Here is a 16896-nt window from a genome sequence, read left to right as displayed (position 1 = left end):
CATCACCCCCTGTGTCCACTCACCCATCACCCCCTGTGTCCGTTCACCCATCACCCCCTGTGTCCGTTCACCCATCACCCCCTGTGTCCGTTCACCCATCACCCCCTGTGTCCGTTCACCCATCACCCCCTGTGTCCACTCACCCATCACCCCCTGTGTCCACTCACCCATCACCCCCTGTGTCCGTTCACCTATCACCCCCTGTGTCCACTCACCCATCACCCCCTGTGTCCACTCACCCATCACCCCCTGTGTCCACTCACCCATCACCCCCTGTGTCCACTCACCCATCACCCCCTGTGTCCACTCACCCATCACTCCCTGTGTCCACTCACCCATCACTCCCTGTGTCCACTCACCCATCACCCCCTGTGTCCACTCACCCACCACCCCCTGTGTCCGTTCACCCATCACTCCCTGTGTCTGTTCACCCATCACTCCCTGTGTCTGTTCACCCATCACCCCCTGTGTCCGTTCACCCATCACCCCCTGTGTCCACTCACCCATCACCCCCGTGTCCACTCACCCATCGCCCCCTGTGTCCGTTCACCCATCACTCCCTGTGTCTGTTCACCCATCACTCCCTGTGTCTGTTCACCCATCACCCCCTGTGTCCACTCACCCATCACCCCCTGTGTCTGTTCACCCATCACCCCCTGTGTCCACTCACCCATCACCCCCTGTGTCCACTCACCCATCACCCCCTGTGTCCGTTCACCCATCACTCCCTGTGTCTGTTCACCCATCACCCCCTGTGTCTGTTCACCCATCCCGCCCGTGTCCACTCACCCATCGCCCCCTGTGTCCGTTCATCCACATTACTCTCCTAACAAAGCAAAGTGTTGATTTGGGAATGATTCTCCTTGTTTACCATTCCCTCCATGGCTTTTCCCTTCTCTGTCTCTCTGAGAGTTCCTCCCAGATCCCTGCACTCATCCCTGGCCTCCTGTGAATTCTATCGCTCCGTCATTGGCAGCTGTGCTCTTTGGCTGTCCCATTCGTAAGTTCCGGAATTCCCTCCCTAAACATCACTGCCTCTCTCTTTTCCTTAAAACCTACCTTCACCTGTTTCAATATCTCTTTCTAGCTGGAGATTGAGCCTGGCCTGTTTCCCAGGGAGATGGTTCTGGTTTTGGCAGGTTGTTGTTAACATTTCATTTCTGATTCATTCAGCAAGATGGAAGCTGATGAATTTCTGACAGAGCTTTGACATATTTTGTGTTATCTTCCATTCAAACTTTGGTGTTTCAGTGTGATGAGGAAGCGAATGAGTGTTAGTTTGTGTTTGATGCCAGGATTGAGTTGGAGTGTACCCAGTGTCTGTGTATCCAGCTGCTTTCAGCCAACATGTTCCAGCCAGTGGAGCTGCTGCTCAGTGTTTCAAACCTCGGTGCTTTGGAGAGGTCACGATGGTTGGACCATCGTTCTTAGAATTCCAACAGTGAAGAAAGAGGCCACTCGGCCCATTGAGTCTGCACCAGCCCACTTTTTAAAAATTTTATTCCTGCCCTACCCCTGCAAGCCCATATATTTACCCCGCTAATCCCCCTAACCTATACGTCTTGGGGCATTAATGGGAAATTTAGCATGGCCAATCCACCGAACCCACACATCTTTGTACTGTGAGAGGAAACCGGAGCACAGGTGACAGAGTGGTTAGCACTGCTACCTCACAGCGTCAGTTCAATTCCTGGCTTGGGTCACTGTCTGTATGCAGTTGGCACATTCTCCCCGTGTCTGCGTGGGTTTCCTTCAGTTTCCTCCCACATTCCAAAGATATGCGAGTTAGGTGGATTGGCCTTGCTAAATTACCCCTTACTGTCCCACAATGTGTAAGTTAGATGGATTGGCCACAGTAAGTGTGTGGGGTTAAAGGGATAGGATGGAGGAAGAGGGACTGAGAGTTGGTTCAGACTTGATGGGCTGAATGGCCTCCCTCTCCACCATAGGGATTCTATGTTTCTTCCTGAAAACACACGCAGGCAAACCTTGCCATTGGATTTGGAGGGATCTGGTTGCAGGGGCTTTGCCGTGTATGAAACAGCCTCTGAAACAGAGAGGAGCACGGGGGTGACTGCTGCCCAGTAATCCAGGAACAGAGTCTCAGGATTACCATCCTGCTCCTCAGTTACTCTCCATCAATCTGCCAACAGTTGAGCTGCTCTGTCGGAGATGATGATGATGAATTTTTCTCTGTTTGTTCAGTGAGACTCCGAGATGTCGAGTCAGGAATAAGAAAGGTGCGGTCGCAATGTTGGCGGTTTACTGTAGGCCACCCAACTGCCAGCGGGAGATGGAGGAACAGATTTGTAGGCAGATTTTGGTAAAGTGTAAAAGTAACGGGGTTGTTGTGGTGGGAGATTTTAACTTCCCTAACATTGACTGGGACTCAGTGCTTGGGGCGTGGATGGGACAGAGTTTGTAAGCAGCATCCAGGGGGACTTCCTGAAACAATATGTAGATCGTCCAACTAGGGAAGGGCCATACTGGACTGGTATTGGGGAATGAGCCCGGACAGATGGTCGATGTTTCAGTAGGGGAGCAGTTCGGGAACAGTGACCACAATTCAGTAAGCTTTAAGGTACTGATGGATAAAGATAAGTGTAGCCCTCAAGTGAAAGTGTTAAATTGGAGGAAGGCTAATTACAACAATATTAGACAGGAACTGAAGAATGGAGATGGGGGGGCAGATATTTGAGGGAAAATCAACATCTGGCATGTGGGAGGCTTTCAAGTGTAAGCTGATAGGGATTCAGGACCAGCACATTCCTGTAAGGATGAAGGATAATTAAGGCAAGTTTTGGGAACCTTGGATAACGAGAGATATTGTGAGCCTAGTCAAAGAGAAAAAGGAAGCACTTGTCAAGGCTGGGAACACATGAAGCAAGTGTGGAATACAAGGAAAGTAGAAAGAAACTTAAGCAAAGAGTAAGGATGGCTAAAATGGTTAATAAAAAGTCATTGGCCAGCAGGATTAAGGAAAATCCCAAGGCTTTTTATACATTTATAAAGGAGCAAGAGGGCAGCCAGGGAGAGGGTCTTTGGGAAGGCAATGACCTAGTGCCACTATCACTAGACTGTTAATCCTGAAACACAGATAATGTTCTGGGGACCCAGGTTCGAATCCCGCCACGGCAGATGGTGGAATTTGACTTCAATAAGAAAAAAACTGGAATTAAGAATCTACTGATGACCATGAAACCATTGTCAATGGTCAGGAAAACCCATCGGGTTCACGAATGTCCTTTAGGGAAGGAAATCTGCCTCCTTACCTGGTCTGGCCTACACGTGACTCCAGAACCACAGCAATGTGGTTGACTCTTAACTGCCCTCTGAAATGGCCGAGAGAGACATTCAGTTGTATTAAACACTACAAAGAAAGAACTGAAACTGGACGGACTGCCTGGCATCAACCTCGGCAACGGAAAAGACAACGGCGAAACAAACAGCCCCCTTCACCTGCAAAGTTCTCCTTACTAACATCTGGGGGCTAGTGCCAAAACTGGGAGGGCTGTCTCACAGACTGGTCAAACAACCTGACATAGTCATTCTCACAGAATCATACCTTACAGATAACACCCCAGACACCACCATTCCCATCCCCGGATAAGTCCTGTCCCACCAGTCGGACAGACCCAGCTGAGGTGGTGGCACAGTGATGTACGGTCAGGAAGGAATTAACATTGATTCCAAACCCCATGAAATCTCATGGCTTCAGGTGAAACATGGGCAAGGAAACCTCTCATTGGTTACCATCCTGCTTTGGCTGATGAATCAGTACTTGTCCATGTTGAACAGCATCGGAGGAAGCACTGAGGGTGGCAAGAGTGCAAAATATACTCTGGGTGGGAGATTTCAATACCCATCACCAGGAGTGTCTCAGCAGCAGCACCACTGATCGAACTGGTCAGGAACTAAAGGATAAACCTGCGAGACTGGGTCTGCAGCAGGTGGTGAAGGAAACAACAAGAGGAGAAAATATCCTTGACCTCATCCTTACCAATCTGCTGGCTGCAGATGCATCTGTCCATGACAGGATTGGTAAGAGTGAGAACCACACAGTCCTTGTGGAGATCAAGTCCCACCTTCACATTGAGAATAATCTCCACTGTGTTGTGTGGCACTATCACCGTGCTAAATGGGACAGACTTCAAACAGATCCAGCAACTCAAGACTCAACATCCATGCGGCACTCTGGGCCATCAACAGCAGCGGAGTTGTACTCCAACACAATCTGTAACCTCCTGGCCCGGCATATCCCCCACTCAACCATTACCAACAAGACAGGGATCCACCCTGGTCCAATGGACCAGGAGGGCATGTCAGGAGCAGCACCAGGCATTCCTAAACATGAGGTGCCACCCTGGTGAAGCTACAACACAGGATTACTTGCATGCCAAATGACAAAAACAGCAAGTGATAGACAGAGCTAAATGATCCCACAACCAACGGATCAGATCCGATGGGTGCCAGGAACTTGTTGCCGGGGGAGGTAGTGGAAGCGGATACGGTAGTGACTTTTCAGGGACATCTTGACAACTACATGAATGAGATAGAAATAGAGGGATACGGTCCCCGGAAGGATGGGGGTTTTAGTTCAGCCAGGCAGCATGTTCGGTTCAGGCTGGGAGGGCCGAGGGGCCTGTTCCTGTGCTGTAATTTTCTTTGTTCTTTGCTCTTTGTTCTCTGGCAGCTTGTTCCAGACACTCACCACCCTCTGTGTGAAAACATTGCCTCTCAGGACACTTTTGTATCTCTCCCCTGTCACCTTAAATCTATGCCTTCTAGTTTTAGACTCCCCTACCTTTGGGAAAAGATATTGACTATCTACCTTGTCTGAGCCCCTCATTATTTTATAAACCTCTATAAGGTCACCACTCAGTCTCCTACGCTCCAGGGCAAAAGGTCCCAGTCTATTCAGCCTCTCCTTATAACTCAATCCATCAAGTCCTGGTAGCTCCACGTGATATCAAGAAACAGATGATAGGGCTGGATCTTCAAAGGCAATGGGTTTATAGAACATAGAACATAGAACATTACAGTGCAGAACAGGCCCTTCGGCCCACGATGTTGCGCTGACCAGTTAAAAAACAATGACCCACTAATCTAAACCAATCCCTTTTCGTCCATAAACCTATCCACGGATCTCTTAAACGCCCCAAACTAGGCGCATTTACAACCGCAGCAGGCAGGGCATTCCAATCCCTCACCACCTTCTGAGTAAAGAACCTACCCCTGACATCCGTCCTATAACTACCACCCCTTAATTTAAAGCTATGCCCCCTCGTGCTAGCTTTCTCCATCCGAGGGAAAAGGCTATCACTGTCCACCCTATCCAAACCTCTGATCATCTTATATGTTTCAATAAGGTCCCCTCTTAGCCGCCTTCTTTCTAACGAAAACAACCTCAAATCCCTCAGTGTCTCCTCATAGGACCTCCCCTCCATACCAGGCAACATCCTGGTAAACCTCCTCTGCACCCTCTCCAAAGCCTCCACATCCTTCCTATAACGTGGGGACCAGAACTGCACACAATACTCCAAGTGCGGCCGCACCAGAGTTTTGTACAGATGCAACATGATGCTGCGGCTCCTAAATTCAATCCCCCTACCAATAAACGCCAAGACACCGTATGCCTTCCTAACAACCTTATCTACTTGATTCCCAACTTTCAGGGATCTATGTACGCATACACCTAGATCCCTCTGTTCATCAACACTATTCAGAGTCCTACCGTTAGCCCTATACTCTACACATCTGTTATTCCTGCCAAAGTGAATTACCTCACACTTTTCCGCATTAAACTCCATCCTCCACCTCTCGGCCCAGCTCTGCAACTTGTCCAAGTCTCCCTGTAGACTAAGACACCCTTCCTCACTATCTACCACACCTCCGACTTTGGTGTCATCAGCAAATTTACTAACCCACCCAACTATACCCTCATCCAAATCATTTATAAAAATTACAAACAGCAGTGGCCCCAAAACAGATCCCTGAGGCACACCACTCGTAACTGAACTCCATGTCGAATACTTACCATCAACCACCACCCTCTGTCTCCTATCTGCTAGCCAATTCCTAATCCAATTTCCTAAATCACCGTCAATCCCATACATCTGCAATTTCTGCAGAAGCCTACCATGGTGAACCTTATCAAACGCCTTACTAAAGTCCATATATACCACGTCAACTGCCTTACCCCCATTCACCTCTTTGGTCACTTTCTCAAAAAACTCAATAAGGTTAGTAAAGCACGACCTACCCTCCACAAAACCATGCTGACTATCTCTAATCATTTCATTACTCTCCAAATAACTATAAATCCTAACCCTCATAATTTTTTCTAAAACCTTGCCCACAACAGAAGTAAGACTCACCGGTCTATAATTCCCGGGGAAGTCTCTGTTCCCCTTCTTAAACAATGGGACAACATTCGCTAACCTCCAATGTTCCTGACAGCATTCCAGCAATAATAGTGAAGATTTGTGTTCCAGAATTTGCCGCTCCCCTAGCCAAGCTCTCCCAGTACAGTTACAACACTGGCATCTACCCAACTATGTGGAAAATTGCCCAGGTCTGTCCTGTACACAAAAAGCAGGACAAATCCAACCCGGCCAATTACTGCCCAATCAGTCTACTCTCGATCATCAGTAAAGTGATGGACGGGGTCATCGACAGCAAGATCCAGCAGCACCTGCTCAGCAATAACCTGCTCAGTGACGCCCAGTTTGGGTTTCTCCAGGGGGTCACTCAGCTCCTGACCTCATCATAGCCTTGGTTCAAACATGGGGAAAAGAGCTGAATTCCAGAGGGTGAGGTGAGAGTGACAGCCCCTCAACATCGAGGCTGCCTTCAACCGGGTGTGGCATCATCCAGAAACCGGAATCAATGGGTATCAGGGGGCAAACTCTCCGCTGGTTGGAGTCATACCTGGTACACAGGGAGATGGTTGTGGAGGGTCAGTCATCCCAGCTCCAGGACATCTCCACGGCCAACAATCTTCAGCTGCTTCATCAATGACCTTCCCTCCATCATAAGGTCAGAAATGGGGATGTTCGTTGATGATTACACAATGTTCAACACCATTGGCGATTCCTCAGATACTGAAGCAGTCCATGTTCAAATGCAACAAGATCTGGACAGTATCCAGGTTTGGGCTGACAAGTGGCAGTAACATTCACCCCACACAAATGCCAGGCAATGACCATCACCAATACGAGACACTCTAACGACTGTCCTTTAACATTAAATGGTGTAACCATCACTGAATCCCCCACTGTCAACATCCTTGGGGTTACCATTGACCAGAAACTCAACTGGACTCACCACATAAACACAATGGCTAGAAGAACAGGTCAGAGACTGGGAATATGCAGCGAGTAACTCACCTCCTGACTTCCCAAAGCCTATCCACCATCCACAAGGCACAAGTTAGGAGTCTGATGGAATACTCCCTATTTGCCTGAATCAGTGCAGCTCCAACAAGACTCAAGAAACTTGATGCCATCCAGGACAAAGCAGCCCCGTTTGATTGGCAACACATCTACAAACATCCACTGCCTCCACCACCGATGCTCAGTAGCAGCAGTGTGTACCATCTACAAGATGCACTGCAGCAATTCACCAAAGGTCCTTTGAACAGTACCTTCCAAACCCACAACCACTTCCATCTAGAAGGATCAGGGCAGCAGATACACAGGAACACCGCCACCTGCAAGTTCCCTTCCAAGTCACTCATCATTTTGACTCGGAAATCTATCGGCCGCTCCTTTGCAGTCACTGGGTGCAAATCCTGGAATTCCCTCCCTAACGGCATTGTGGATCAAACCACAGCACGTGGACTGCAGCGATTCAAGAAGGCAGCTCACCACCACCTTCTCAAGGGCAACTAGGGATGGGCAATAAATTCTGGCCAGCCAGTGACATCCATGTCCCATGAATGAATTTTAAAAAAGAACTGGCCCACTCAAGGACAAGGGAGGGAATCTATGCATGGAGTCAGAGGAAATGGACAAGGTATTAAATGAATACTTTGCGTCAATATTCACCAAAGAGAACATAGAACATAGAACACTACAGCACAAACAGGCCCTTCGGCCCACAAGTTGCGCCGATCACATCTATACCTATAGAGGTGAGAGGGCATGGGATCCAAGGGCCTTTAGCCTTGTGGATCCAGAACTGGCTTGCCTGCAGAAGGCAGAGATTGGTTGTGGATGGGTCTTTTTCTGAATGGAGGTCAGTCACCAGTGGAGTGCCCCAGGGATCTGTTCTAGGGCCCTTGCTGTTTGTCATTTTCATAAATGACCTGGATGAGGAAGTGGAGGGATGGGTAAGTAAGTTCGCTGATGACACGAAGGTCGGTGGTGTTGTGGATGGTCTGGAAGGATGGCAAAAGTTGCAGCAGGACATAAATAGGATGCAGGACTGGGCGGAGAAGTGGCAGATGGACTTCAACGCGGATAAATGTGTAGTCGTCCATTTTGGCAGAACCAACGGGATGAACGAGTAAACTATCAAGGGCAAGAGTCTTAGTAGTGTTGAAGAGCAGAAGGATCTTGGGTCCGGGTCCACAGGACTCTTAAATCGGCCTCGCAGGTGGAGGAGGTGGTCAAGAAGGCGTATGGTGTACTGGCCTTCATTAATCGAGGGATTGAGTTTAGGAATCGGGAGGTAATGCTGCAACTTTATAAGACCCTTGTCAGGCCTCATTTGGAGTACTGTGCACAGTTCTGGTCACCTCACTATAGGAAAGACGTAGAAGCTATTGAAAGGGTACAGAGGAGATTTACAAGGACGTTGCCTGGATTGGGAGGCATGCCTTATGAAGTTAGGTTGAGGGAGCTGGGACTCTTTTCCCTGGAGAGACGAAGGTTGAGAGGCGACCTGATGGAAGTTTATAAAATGTTGAGAGGAATAGATAGGGTGGATTCTCAGAGGCTATTTCCCCGGGTTGAAATGGTTGCTACGAGAGGACACAGATTTAAGGTGCGGGGAGGAAAGTACAGAAGTGATGTTAGGGGTAAGTTTTTCACTCAGAGGATGGTGAGTGAGTGGAATCGGCTGCTGTCAGTGGTGGTGGAGGCGAACTCGCTGGGGTCTTTTAAAAGACTTCTGGATGAGTATATGGGGTTTAATGGGATTGGGGGTTATAGATAGGTCTATAGATTGGTAGGTGTTGATGTGTTCGGCGCAACTCGTGGGCCGAAGGGCCTGTTTGTGCTGTAGTGTTCTATGTTCTATGTTCTACCAAGCCATAGAACTATCTGTAACTCCCAATCCCATATACTCATCCAGAAGTCGTTTAAAAGACCCCAGCGAGTTCGCCTCTACCACCACCGACGGCAGCCGATTCCACTCACTCACCACCCTCTGAGTGAAAAACTTATCCCTAACATCTCCTCTGTACCTGCTCCCCAGCACCTTAAACCTGTGTCCTCTCGTAGCGACCATTTCAAGAAGGACTGGGTGAATGATGGGTCTGGGAAAGGATGTGTAGATAGTTTGAGTCATGTTGAGATCAAAAAGGAGGAGGTATTGGCGTTCTTGAGAAACATTAAGATGGACAAGTCCCCAGGGCCTGATGGGATATACCCCAGAATACTGAGAGAGGCAAGAGAGGAAATTTCTGGGGCTTTGAGAGAAATCTTTGTATCCTCACTGGCTACAGGGGAGGTCCCAGAGGACTGGAGAATATCCAATGTTGTTCCTTTGTTTAAGAAGGGGAGCAAGAATAATCCAGGTAATTACAGGTCGGTGAGCCTTACATCAGTGGTAGGGAAATTATTGGAGAGGATTCTTCGAGGCAGGATTTATTCCCACTTGGAAATAAGTGGATGTATTAGTGAGAGGCAACATGGTTTTGTGAAGGGGGTGTCGTGTCTCATTAACTTGAACGAGTTTTTTGAGGAAGTGGTGAAGATGATTGATGAGGGTCGGGCAGTGGATGTTGTCTACATGGACTTCAGTAAGGCCTTTGACAAGGTCCCTCATGGCAGACTGGTGCAGAAGGTGAAGTCACACGGGATCAGAGGTGAGCTGGAAAGGTGGATACAAAACTGGCTCGGTCAAAGAAGACAGAGGGTAGCAGTGGAAGGGTGTGCTTCTGAATGGAGGGCTGTGACAAGTGGCATCCCTCAGGGATCAGTGCTGGGACCTTTGCTGTTTGGAATATAGAAAAATGATTTGGAGGAAAATGTAACTGGTTTGATTAGTAAGTTTGCAGATGACACAAAGGTTGGTGGATTTGTGGATAGCGATGAGGACCATCAGAGGATACAGCAGGATATAGATCAGTTGGGGATTTGGGCAGAGAGATGGCGGATGCAGTTTAGTCCAGACAAATGTGAGGTAATGCATTTTGGAAGGTCTAATACAGATAGGAAATATACAGTAAATGGCAGAACCCTTAAGAGTATTGATAGGTAGAGGGATCTGGGTGTACAGGTACACAGGTCAATAAAAGTGGCAATGCAGGTGGAGAAGGTAGTCAAGAAGGCATACGGCATGCTTGCCTTCATCAGCCGGGGTATTGAGTTTAAAAATTAGCAAGTCATGTTGCAGCTTTATAGAACCTTAGTGAGGCCGCACTTGGAATATAGTGTTCAATTCTGGTCGCCACACTACCAGAAGGATGTGGAGGCTTTGGAGAGGGTACAGAAAAGATTTACCAGGATGTTGCCTGGTATGGAGGGCATTAGATATGAGGAGAGATTGGGGAATCTTGGTGTGTCCTCCTGCAGTCTTTATGGAACGAGAGCTGGGGAGAGGTTTGTACAGAATTCCCTCGTCTCAGCAGGGGTCACATGGTGGACAAATCAGAGGGAATGTGCCATTGGATGATTCCTGTGGGAATAAAAATTGTTACTTACGAGGCATAAAATTTGATGTGAAAACACACTGGCACCATCGACGGAAACATTCCGCTTTTCCAGCTGGATCCAACACTCTTGTAAGTTTTTGGTGAGATTTCACTGTGAATTGATGCTGGGAGCAGCAGTGAGGCAACTGGACCTCAGGTTAACAACTGAGACACAGACTGACTGCGCAATGAATGAGATTTAAAGATTCAGCAAGTCGGGGTGGCACAGTGGGTTAACACTGCTGCCTCACAGCGCCAGGTTCGATTCCTGGCTTAGGTCACTGTCTGTGGGGAGTCTGCACGTTCTCCCTGTGTCTGCATGGGTTTCCTCCGGGTTCTCTGGTTTCTCCCCACAGTCTGAAAGGCGTGCATTGACCCGAACAGGCACCAGAGTCTGGCGACGAGGGGAATTTCACAGTAACTTCATTGCAGTGTTAATATAAGCCTTACTTGTGTCTAAAATTTTAAAAAAAGAACGCAAGAACTAAATGGGTAACCGAGAGAATTCGCATCAAATCAAGTTTAGTAAAAGAAATGAAGAGAGTGAAAGAAAGAGTGGATTAAGAGAAGAGACAACATAAGAAGAAAGGTTTATGTTTCTAACAGCAATCTTCTGCCCTGTCGGAGAGAGACCGCAGAGTGATTGTTGCTGTATTAACAATTATCACATCATTAAAAACAGCTCCCACTCTGAATCACCCACTCCACGTTTCTGACAGCGAGTTCACCAATCTGCACAGGAACAGGACAGCAGAGAACAAGAAGACACTCGTGTGGAGGAATGTAGGGAATGAGGGAGATCCAGCAGCAGCTTGTAGGAACTTGTGGATCAGCCAGAATCTCACCCTTACTGAACTCGCTAATCGATTCATGGGTTCATGGCAGTCTGACTTATTAACTGATCAATGTTAAAGCTGTGATGGTGGACTTTCTGGGTGGCCGTGTGTCCAGCTGAGGGTCTCTGGGTTGCCGTGTGTCCAGCTGAGGGTCTCTGGGTTGCCGTGTGTCCAGCTGAGGGTCTCTGAGTTGCCGTGTGTCCAGCTGAGGGTCTCTGGGTTGCCATGTCTCTGGACAATATTGCAGTTGATAAGGAGGATGTGCTAGATATTCTTGAGGGTTTGAAAATAGATAAGTCCCCTGGGCCGGACGGGATTTACCCTAGGATTCTCTGGGAGGCAAGGGAGGCGATTGCAGAGCCTCTGGCTCTGATCTTCAGGTCGTCGTTGGTCACCGGTGTAGTGCCAGAAGACTGGAGGATAGCGAATGTTGTCCCATTGTTTAAGAAGGGGAATAGAGACTTCCCCGGGAATTATAGACCGGTGAGTCTTACTTCTGTTGTGGGCAAGGTTTTAGAAAAAATTATTAGGGATAGGATTTATAGTTATTTGGAGAGTAATGAATTGATTGGAGATAGTCAGCATGGTTTTGTAGCGGGTAGGTCGTGCCTTACTAACCTTATTGAGTTTTTTGAGAAAGTGACCAAAGAGGTGGATGGGGGTAAGGCAGTTGACGTGGTGTATATGGATTTTAGTAAGGTGTTTGATAAGGTTCACCATGGTAGGCTTCTGCAGAAATTGCAGATGTATGGGATTGGGGGTGATTTAGGAAATTGGATTAGGAATTGGCTGGCGGATAGGAGACAGAGGGTGGTGGTTGATGGTAAGTATTCGACATGGAGTTCAGTTACGAGTGGTGTGCCTCAGGGATCTGTTTTGGGGCCACTGCTGTTTGTAATTTTTATAAATGATCTGGGTGAGGGTATAGTTGGGTGGATTAGTAAATTTGCTGATGACACCAAAGTCGGAGGTGTGGTAGATAGTGAGGAAGGGTGTCTTAGTCTACAGGGAGACTTGGACAAGTTGCAGAGCTGGGCTGAGAGGTGGAGGATGGAGTTTAATGCGGAAAAGTGTGAGGTAATTCACTTTGGCAGGAATAACGGATGTGTAGAGTATGGGGCTAACGGTAGGACTCTGAATAGTGTGGATGAACAGAGGGATCTAGGTGTATGTGTACATAGATCCCTGAAAGTTGGGAATCAAGTAGATAGGGTTGTTAGGAAGGCATACGGTGTCTTGGCGTTTATTGGTAGGGGGATTGAATTTAGGAGTCGCAGCGTCATGTTGCATCTGTACAAAACTCTGGTGCGTCCGCACTTGGAGTACTGTGTGCAGTTCTGGTCCCCACATTATAGGAAGGATGTGGAGGCTTTGGAGAGGGTGCAGAGGAGGTTTACCAGGATGTTGCCTGGTATGGAGGGAAGGTCCTATGAGGAGAGACTGAGGGATTTGAGGTTGTTTTCGTTAGAAAGAAGGTGGCTAAGAGGGGGCCTTATTGAAACATATAAGATGATTAGAGGTTTAGATAGGGTGGATAGTGATAGCCTGTTTCCTCGGATGGAGAAAGCTAGCATGAGGGGGCATGGCTTTAAATTAAGGGGTGGTAGTTATAGGACGGATGTCAGGGGTAGGTTCTTTACCCAGAGGGTGGTGAGGGATTGGAATGCCCTGCCTGCTGCAGTTGTACATGCGCCTAGTTTGGGGGCATTTAAGAGATCCGTGGATAGGTTTATGGATGGTAAGGGTTTGGTTTAGATTAGAGGTGCATTGTTTTTTAACTGGTCGGCGCAACACCGTGGGCCGAAGGGCCTGTTCTGCGCTGTAATGTTCTATGTTCTATGTGTCCAGCTGAGGGTCTCTGGGTTGCCGTGTGTCCAGCTGAGGGTCTCTGGGTTGCCGTGTGTCCAGCTGAGGGTCTCTGGGTTGCTGTGTGTCCAGCTGAGGGTCCCTGGGTTGCCGTGTGTCCAGCTGAGGGTCTCTGGGTTGCCGTGTGTCCAGCTGAGGGTCTCTGGGTTGCCGTGTGTCCAGCTGAGGGTCTCTGGGTTGCCGTGTGTCCAGCTGAGGGTCCCTGGGTTGCCGTGTGTCCAGCTGAGGGTCTCTGCGTTGCCGTGTGTCCAGCTGAGGGTCTCTGGGTTGCCGTGTGTCCAGCTGAGGGTCCCTGGGTTGCCGTGTGTCCAGCTGAGGGTCTCTGCGTTGCCGTGTGTCCAGCTGAGGGTCTCTGGGTTGCCGTGTGTCCAGCTGAGGGTCTCTGGGTTGCCGTGTGTCCAGCTGAGGGTCTCTGCGTTGCCGTGTGTCCAGCTGAGGGTCTCTGGGTTGCCGTGTGTCCAGCTGAGGGTCCCTGGGTTGCCGTGTGTCCAGCTGAGGGTCTCTGGGTTGCCGTGTGTCCAGCTGAGGGTCTCTGGGTTGCTGTGTGTCCAGCTGAGGGTCTCTGCGTTACCGTGTGTCCAGCTGAGGGTCTCTGGGTTGCCGTGTGTCCAGCTGAGGGTCTCTGGGTTGCCGTGTGTCCAGCTGAGGGTCCCTGGGTTGCCGTGTGTCCAGCTGAGGGTCTCTGGGTTGCCGTGTGTCCAGCTGAGGGTCTCTGGGTTGCCGTGTGTCCAGCTGAGGGTCTCTGGGTTGCCGTGTGTGGTGATGATGGAATAGTTTAGGTTTTGCCAGTATTTGAACTCTGTTATTTTTGGCTCTTTGAGAGTTTCACTCAGCAGCAAAGTGCCAGAGTTCCGCACATGTTTCACTCATTAGGTGTCCCAAGGCTCCTTTACTGCTGGGAAAGCTACACATTTCTCAATCCGAACCTGCCAGTCTCAGTAAAAGAATTTGAAAACATTTCCAAAATCAAATTGCACATTTTCCTCCAAGTACTTCATTACACAGACTAACTCCACGGAGTCCTGGGCGCGGGAGAGGGAGCGCGCGCTGAGTCTGGGCGGCGCGGGAGGTGGAACGCGCTCTGAGTCTGCACCACGCGGGAGATGGAACGCGCTCTGAGTCTGGGTCGCGCGGGAGATGGAGCGCGCGCTGGGTCTGGGCCGCGCGGGAGATGGAACGCACTCTGAGTCTGGGTCGCGCGGGAGATGGAACGCGCTCTGAGTCTGGGCCGCGCGGGAGATGGAACGCGCTCTGAGCCTGGGCGGCGCGGGAGATGGAACGCGGTCTGAGTCTGGGCCGCGCGGGAGATGGAACGCGCTCTGAGTCTGGGCCGCGCGGGAGATAGAGCGCGCTCTGAGTCTGGGCCGCGCGGGAGATGGAACGCGCTCTGAGTCTGGGCCGCGCGGGAGATGGAGCGCGCGCTGGGTCTGGGCCGCGCGGGAGATGGAACGCGCTCTGAGTCTGGGTCGCGCGGGAGATGGAACGCGCTCTGAGTCTGGGCCGCGCGGGAGATGGAGCGCGCGCTGGGTCTGGGCCACGCGGGAGATGGAACGCGCTCTGAGCCTGGGCGGCGCGGGAGATGGAACGCGGTCTGAGTCTGGGCCGCGCGGGAGATGGAACACGCTCTGAGTCTGGGCCGCGCGGGAGATGGAGCGCGCTCTGAGTCTGGGCCGCGCGGGAGATGGAACGCGCTCTGAGTCTGGGCCGCGCGGGAGATGGAACGCGCTCTGAGTCTGGGCCGCGCGGGAGATGGAACGCGTGCTGAGTCTGGGCCGCGCGGGAGATGGAATGCGTGCTGAGTCTGGGCCGCGCGGGAGATGGAACAAGTGCTGAGTCTGGGCCGCGCGGGAGATGGAACGCGCTCTGAGTCTGGGCCGCGCGGGAGATGGAACGCGCTCTGAGTCTGGGCCGCGCGGGAGATGGAACGCGCTCTGAGTCTGGGCCACGCGGGAGATGGAACACGTGCTGAGTCTGGGCGGTGCGGGAGATGGAGCGCGCTGAGTCTGGGCCGTGGGCGTGATGGGCGCGCTGGGTCGGGGCTGTGCGGGAGATGTCGTTTACCCCAGTCCAAAGCCAGCATCTCCACTCAGTAAATGCTGGCCAGCCAGCGATGCGCCAAGTCCCATGAATGAATAATTGAATGAAAGGTGGATGTGAAGGGGAAGTTTCCTGTTGTGTGAAGCTCTAACATCGTGTCTCTGTGTTTTCAGGGCGATATTCAGCAGTTGTTGCTTGTTCCGGATCCACGTGCTGCCTACGATTACTGTGAATATTACAGCCCAGACTGTAACACTCCTCTACCCAACATTCCCCAGGCTCAGGAACCACAGGTCCCTGAGGTGAGTAACACCCTCAGTAGCAGCAGGTCACAACTCACCTGGGAAAAGATGCTAGAAGCTGGAAAACACAAAATGAGAGCATACTCTGTCCCTGTACAGTTCGAATGACAATCAGAACCCTCCATCCATTCCATCAACACCAGTCTTAAACTGAAGTCTGACCAAGAATGTAAATTTGGAATCACACATTGTTCCTGTTTATTTTATTCCTGTAATATAGGAGGAATCACCATTGCAATGTTTCTCTCTGTTTATTTATCTCTCACTTTTGCTATCTCCCTCTCTCCCTCTTATCCTCCCTCTCCCTATCTTGATTTCTCTCTACTTTTCTGTAACTAACTCACTCATACTCTCTCATTATCTTTCTTTCTCTGCCTCTCCCTCTCTCTTCCAACTTTCTCTGTCTCTGTCTCTGTGTCTCTCTCTGTCACAAACACATGCTCTCTTTCCCCCTTACTCTCCCTCTCTCTCGCAATCTCTTTCCCTCCCTGGCTCACTCTCCCTCTGTCTCTGTCTCTCCTCATTCTCAGTTTCTTTCTCTCTTCCTCTTTCTGTCACACTCCCTTTATCTCTCTCTGTTACTCTGTCTCTCTCTTCACATGTCTTGCTCTCTATCTCTATCTCTGACTGTTTCTCTGTTTCTCTTTCTGATTTGATTTGATTTATTATTGTCACATGTAGTAACATACAATGAAAGGTATTGTTTCTCGCATGCTGCACAGTCAAAGCATACCGTTCATAGAGGATGAAAGGAGAGAGTGCAGAATGTAGTGTTACAGTCATAGCGAGGGTGTAGAGAAAGATCAACTTAATGCGAGGTGCAAAGAACAAAGAAAATTACAGCACAGGAACAGGCCCTTCGGCCCTCCAAGCCTGTACCGACCATTCTGCCCGACTGAACTACAAACCCCCAACCTTCCGGGGACCATATCCCTCTATTCCCATCCTATTCATGTTCTTGTCAAGACAGCCCTTAAAAGTCACTACCATATCC

General features: G+C 49.9%; 1 protein-coding gene across 1 annotated transcript in view; it reads left to right on the top strand.

Annotated features, from left to right (window-relative positions):
- col11a1a (collagen, type XI, alpha 1a) overlaps positions 1-16896 on the top strand; it is a 443284-nt gene that overhangs the window by 89081 nt on the left and 337307 nt on the right. Inside the window, exon 5 of the mRNA XM_080195067.1 lies at positions 15774-15902. Within this exon, the coding sequence (XP_080051193.1) occupies positions 15774-15902 (129 nt within the window). The remainder of the gene's footprint in view (positions 1-15773; positions 15903-16896) is intronic.

The sequence above is a fragment of the Carcharhinus amblyrhynchos genome, chromosome 9 (assembly GCF_965287045.1).
Source record: "Carcharhinus amblyrhynchos chromosome 9, sCarAmb.v2.hapA, whole genome shotgun sequence".
In the NCBI taxonomy this organism is placed as follows: domain Eukaryota; kingdom Metazoa; phylum Chordata; class Chondrichthyes; order Carcharhiniformes; family Carcharhinidae; genus Carcharhinus; species Carcharhinus amblyrhynchos.
The sequence above is the reverse complement of the archived record's forward strand: the minus strand, read 5'-3'. Positions and strand labels throughout refer to the sequence as shown.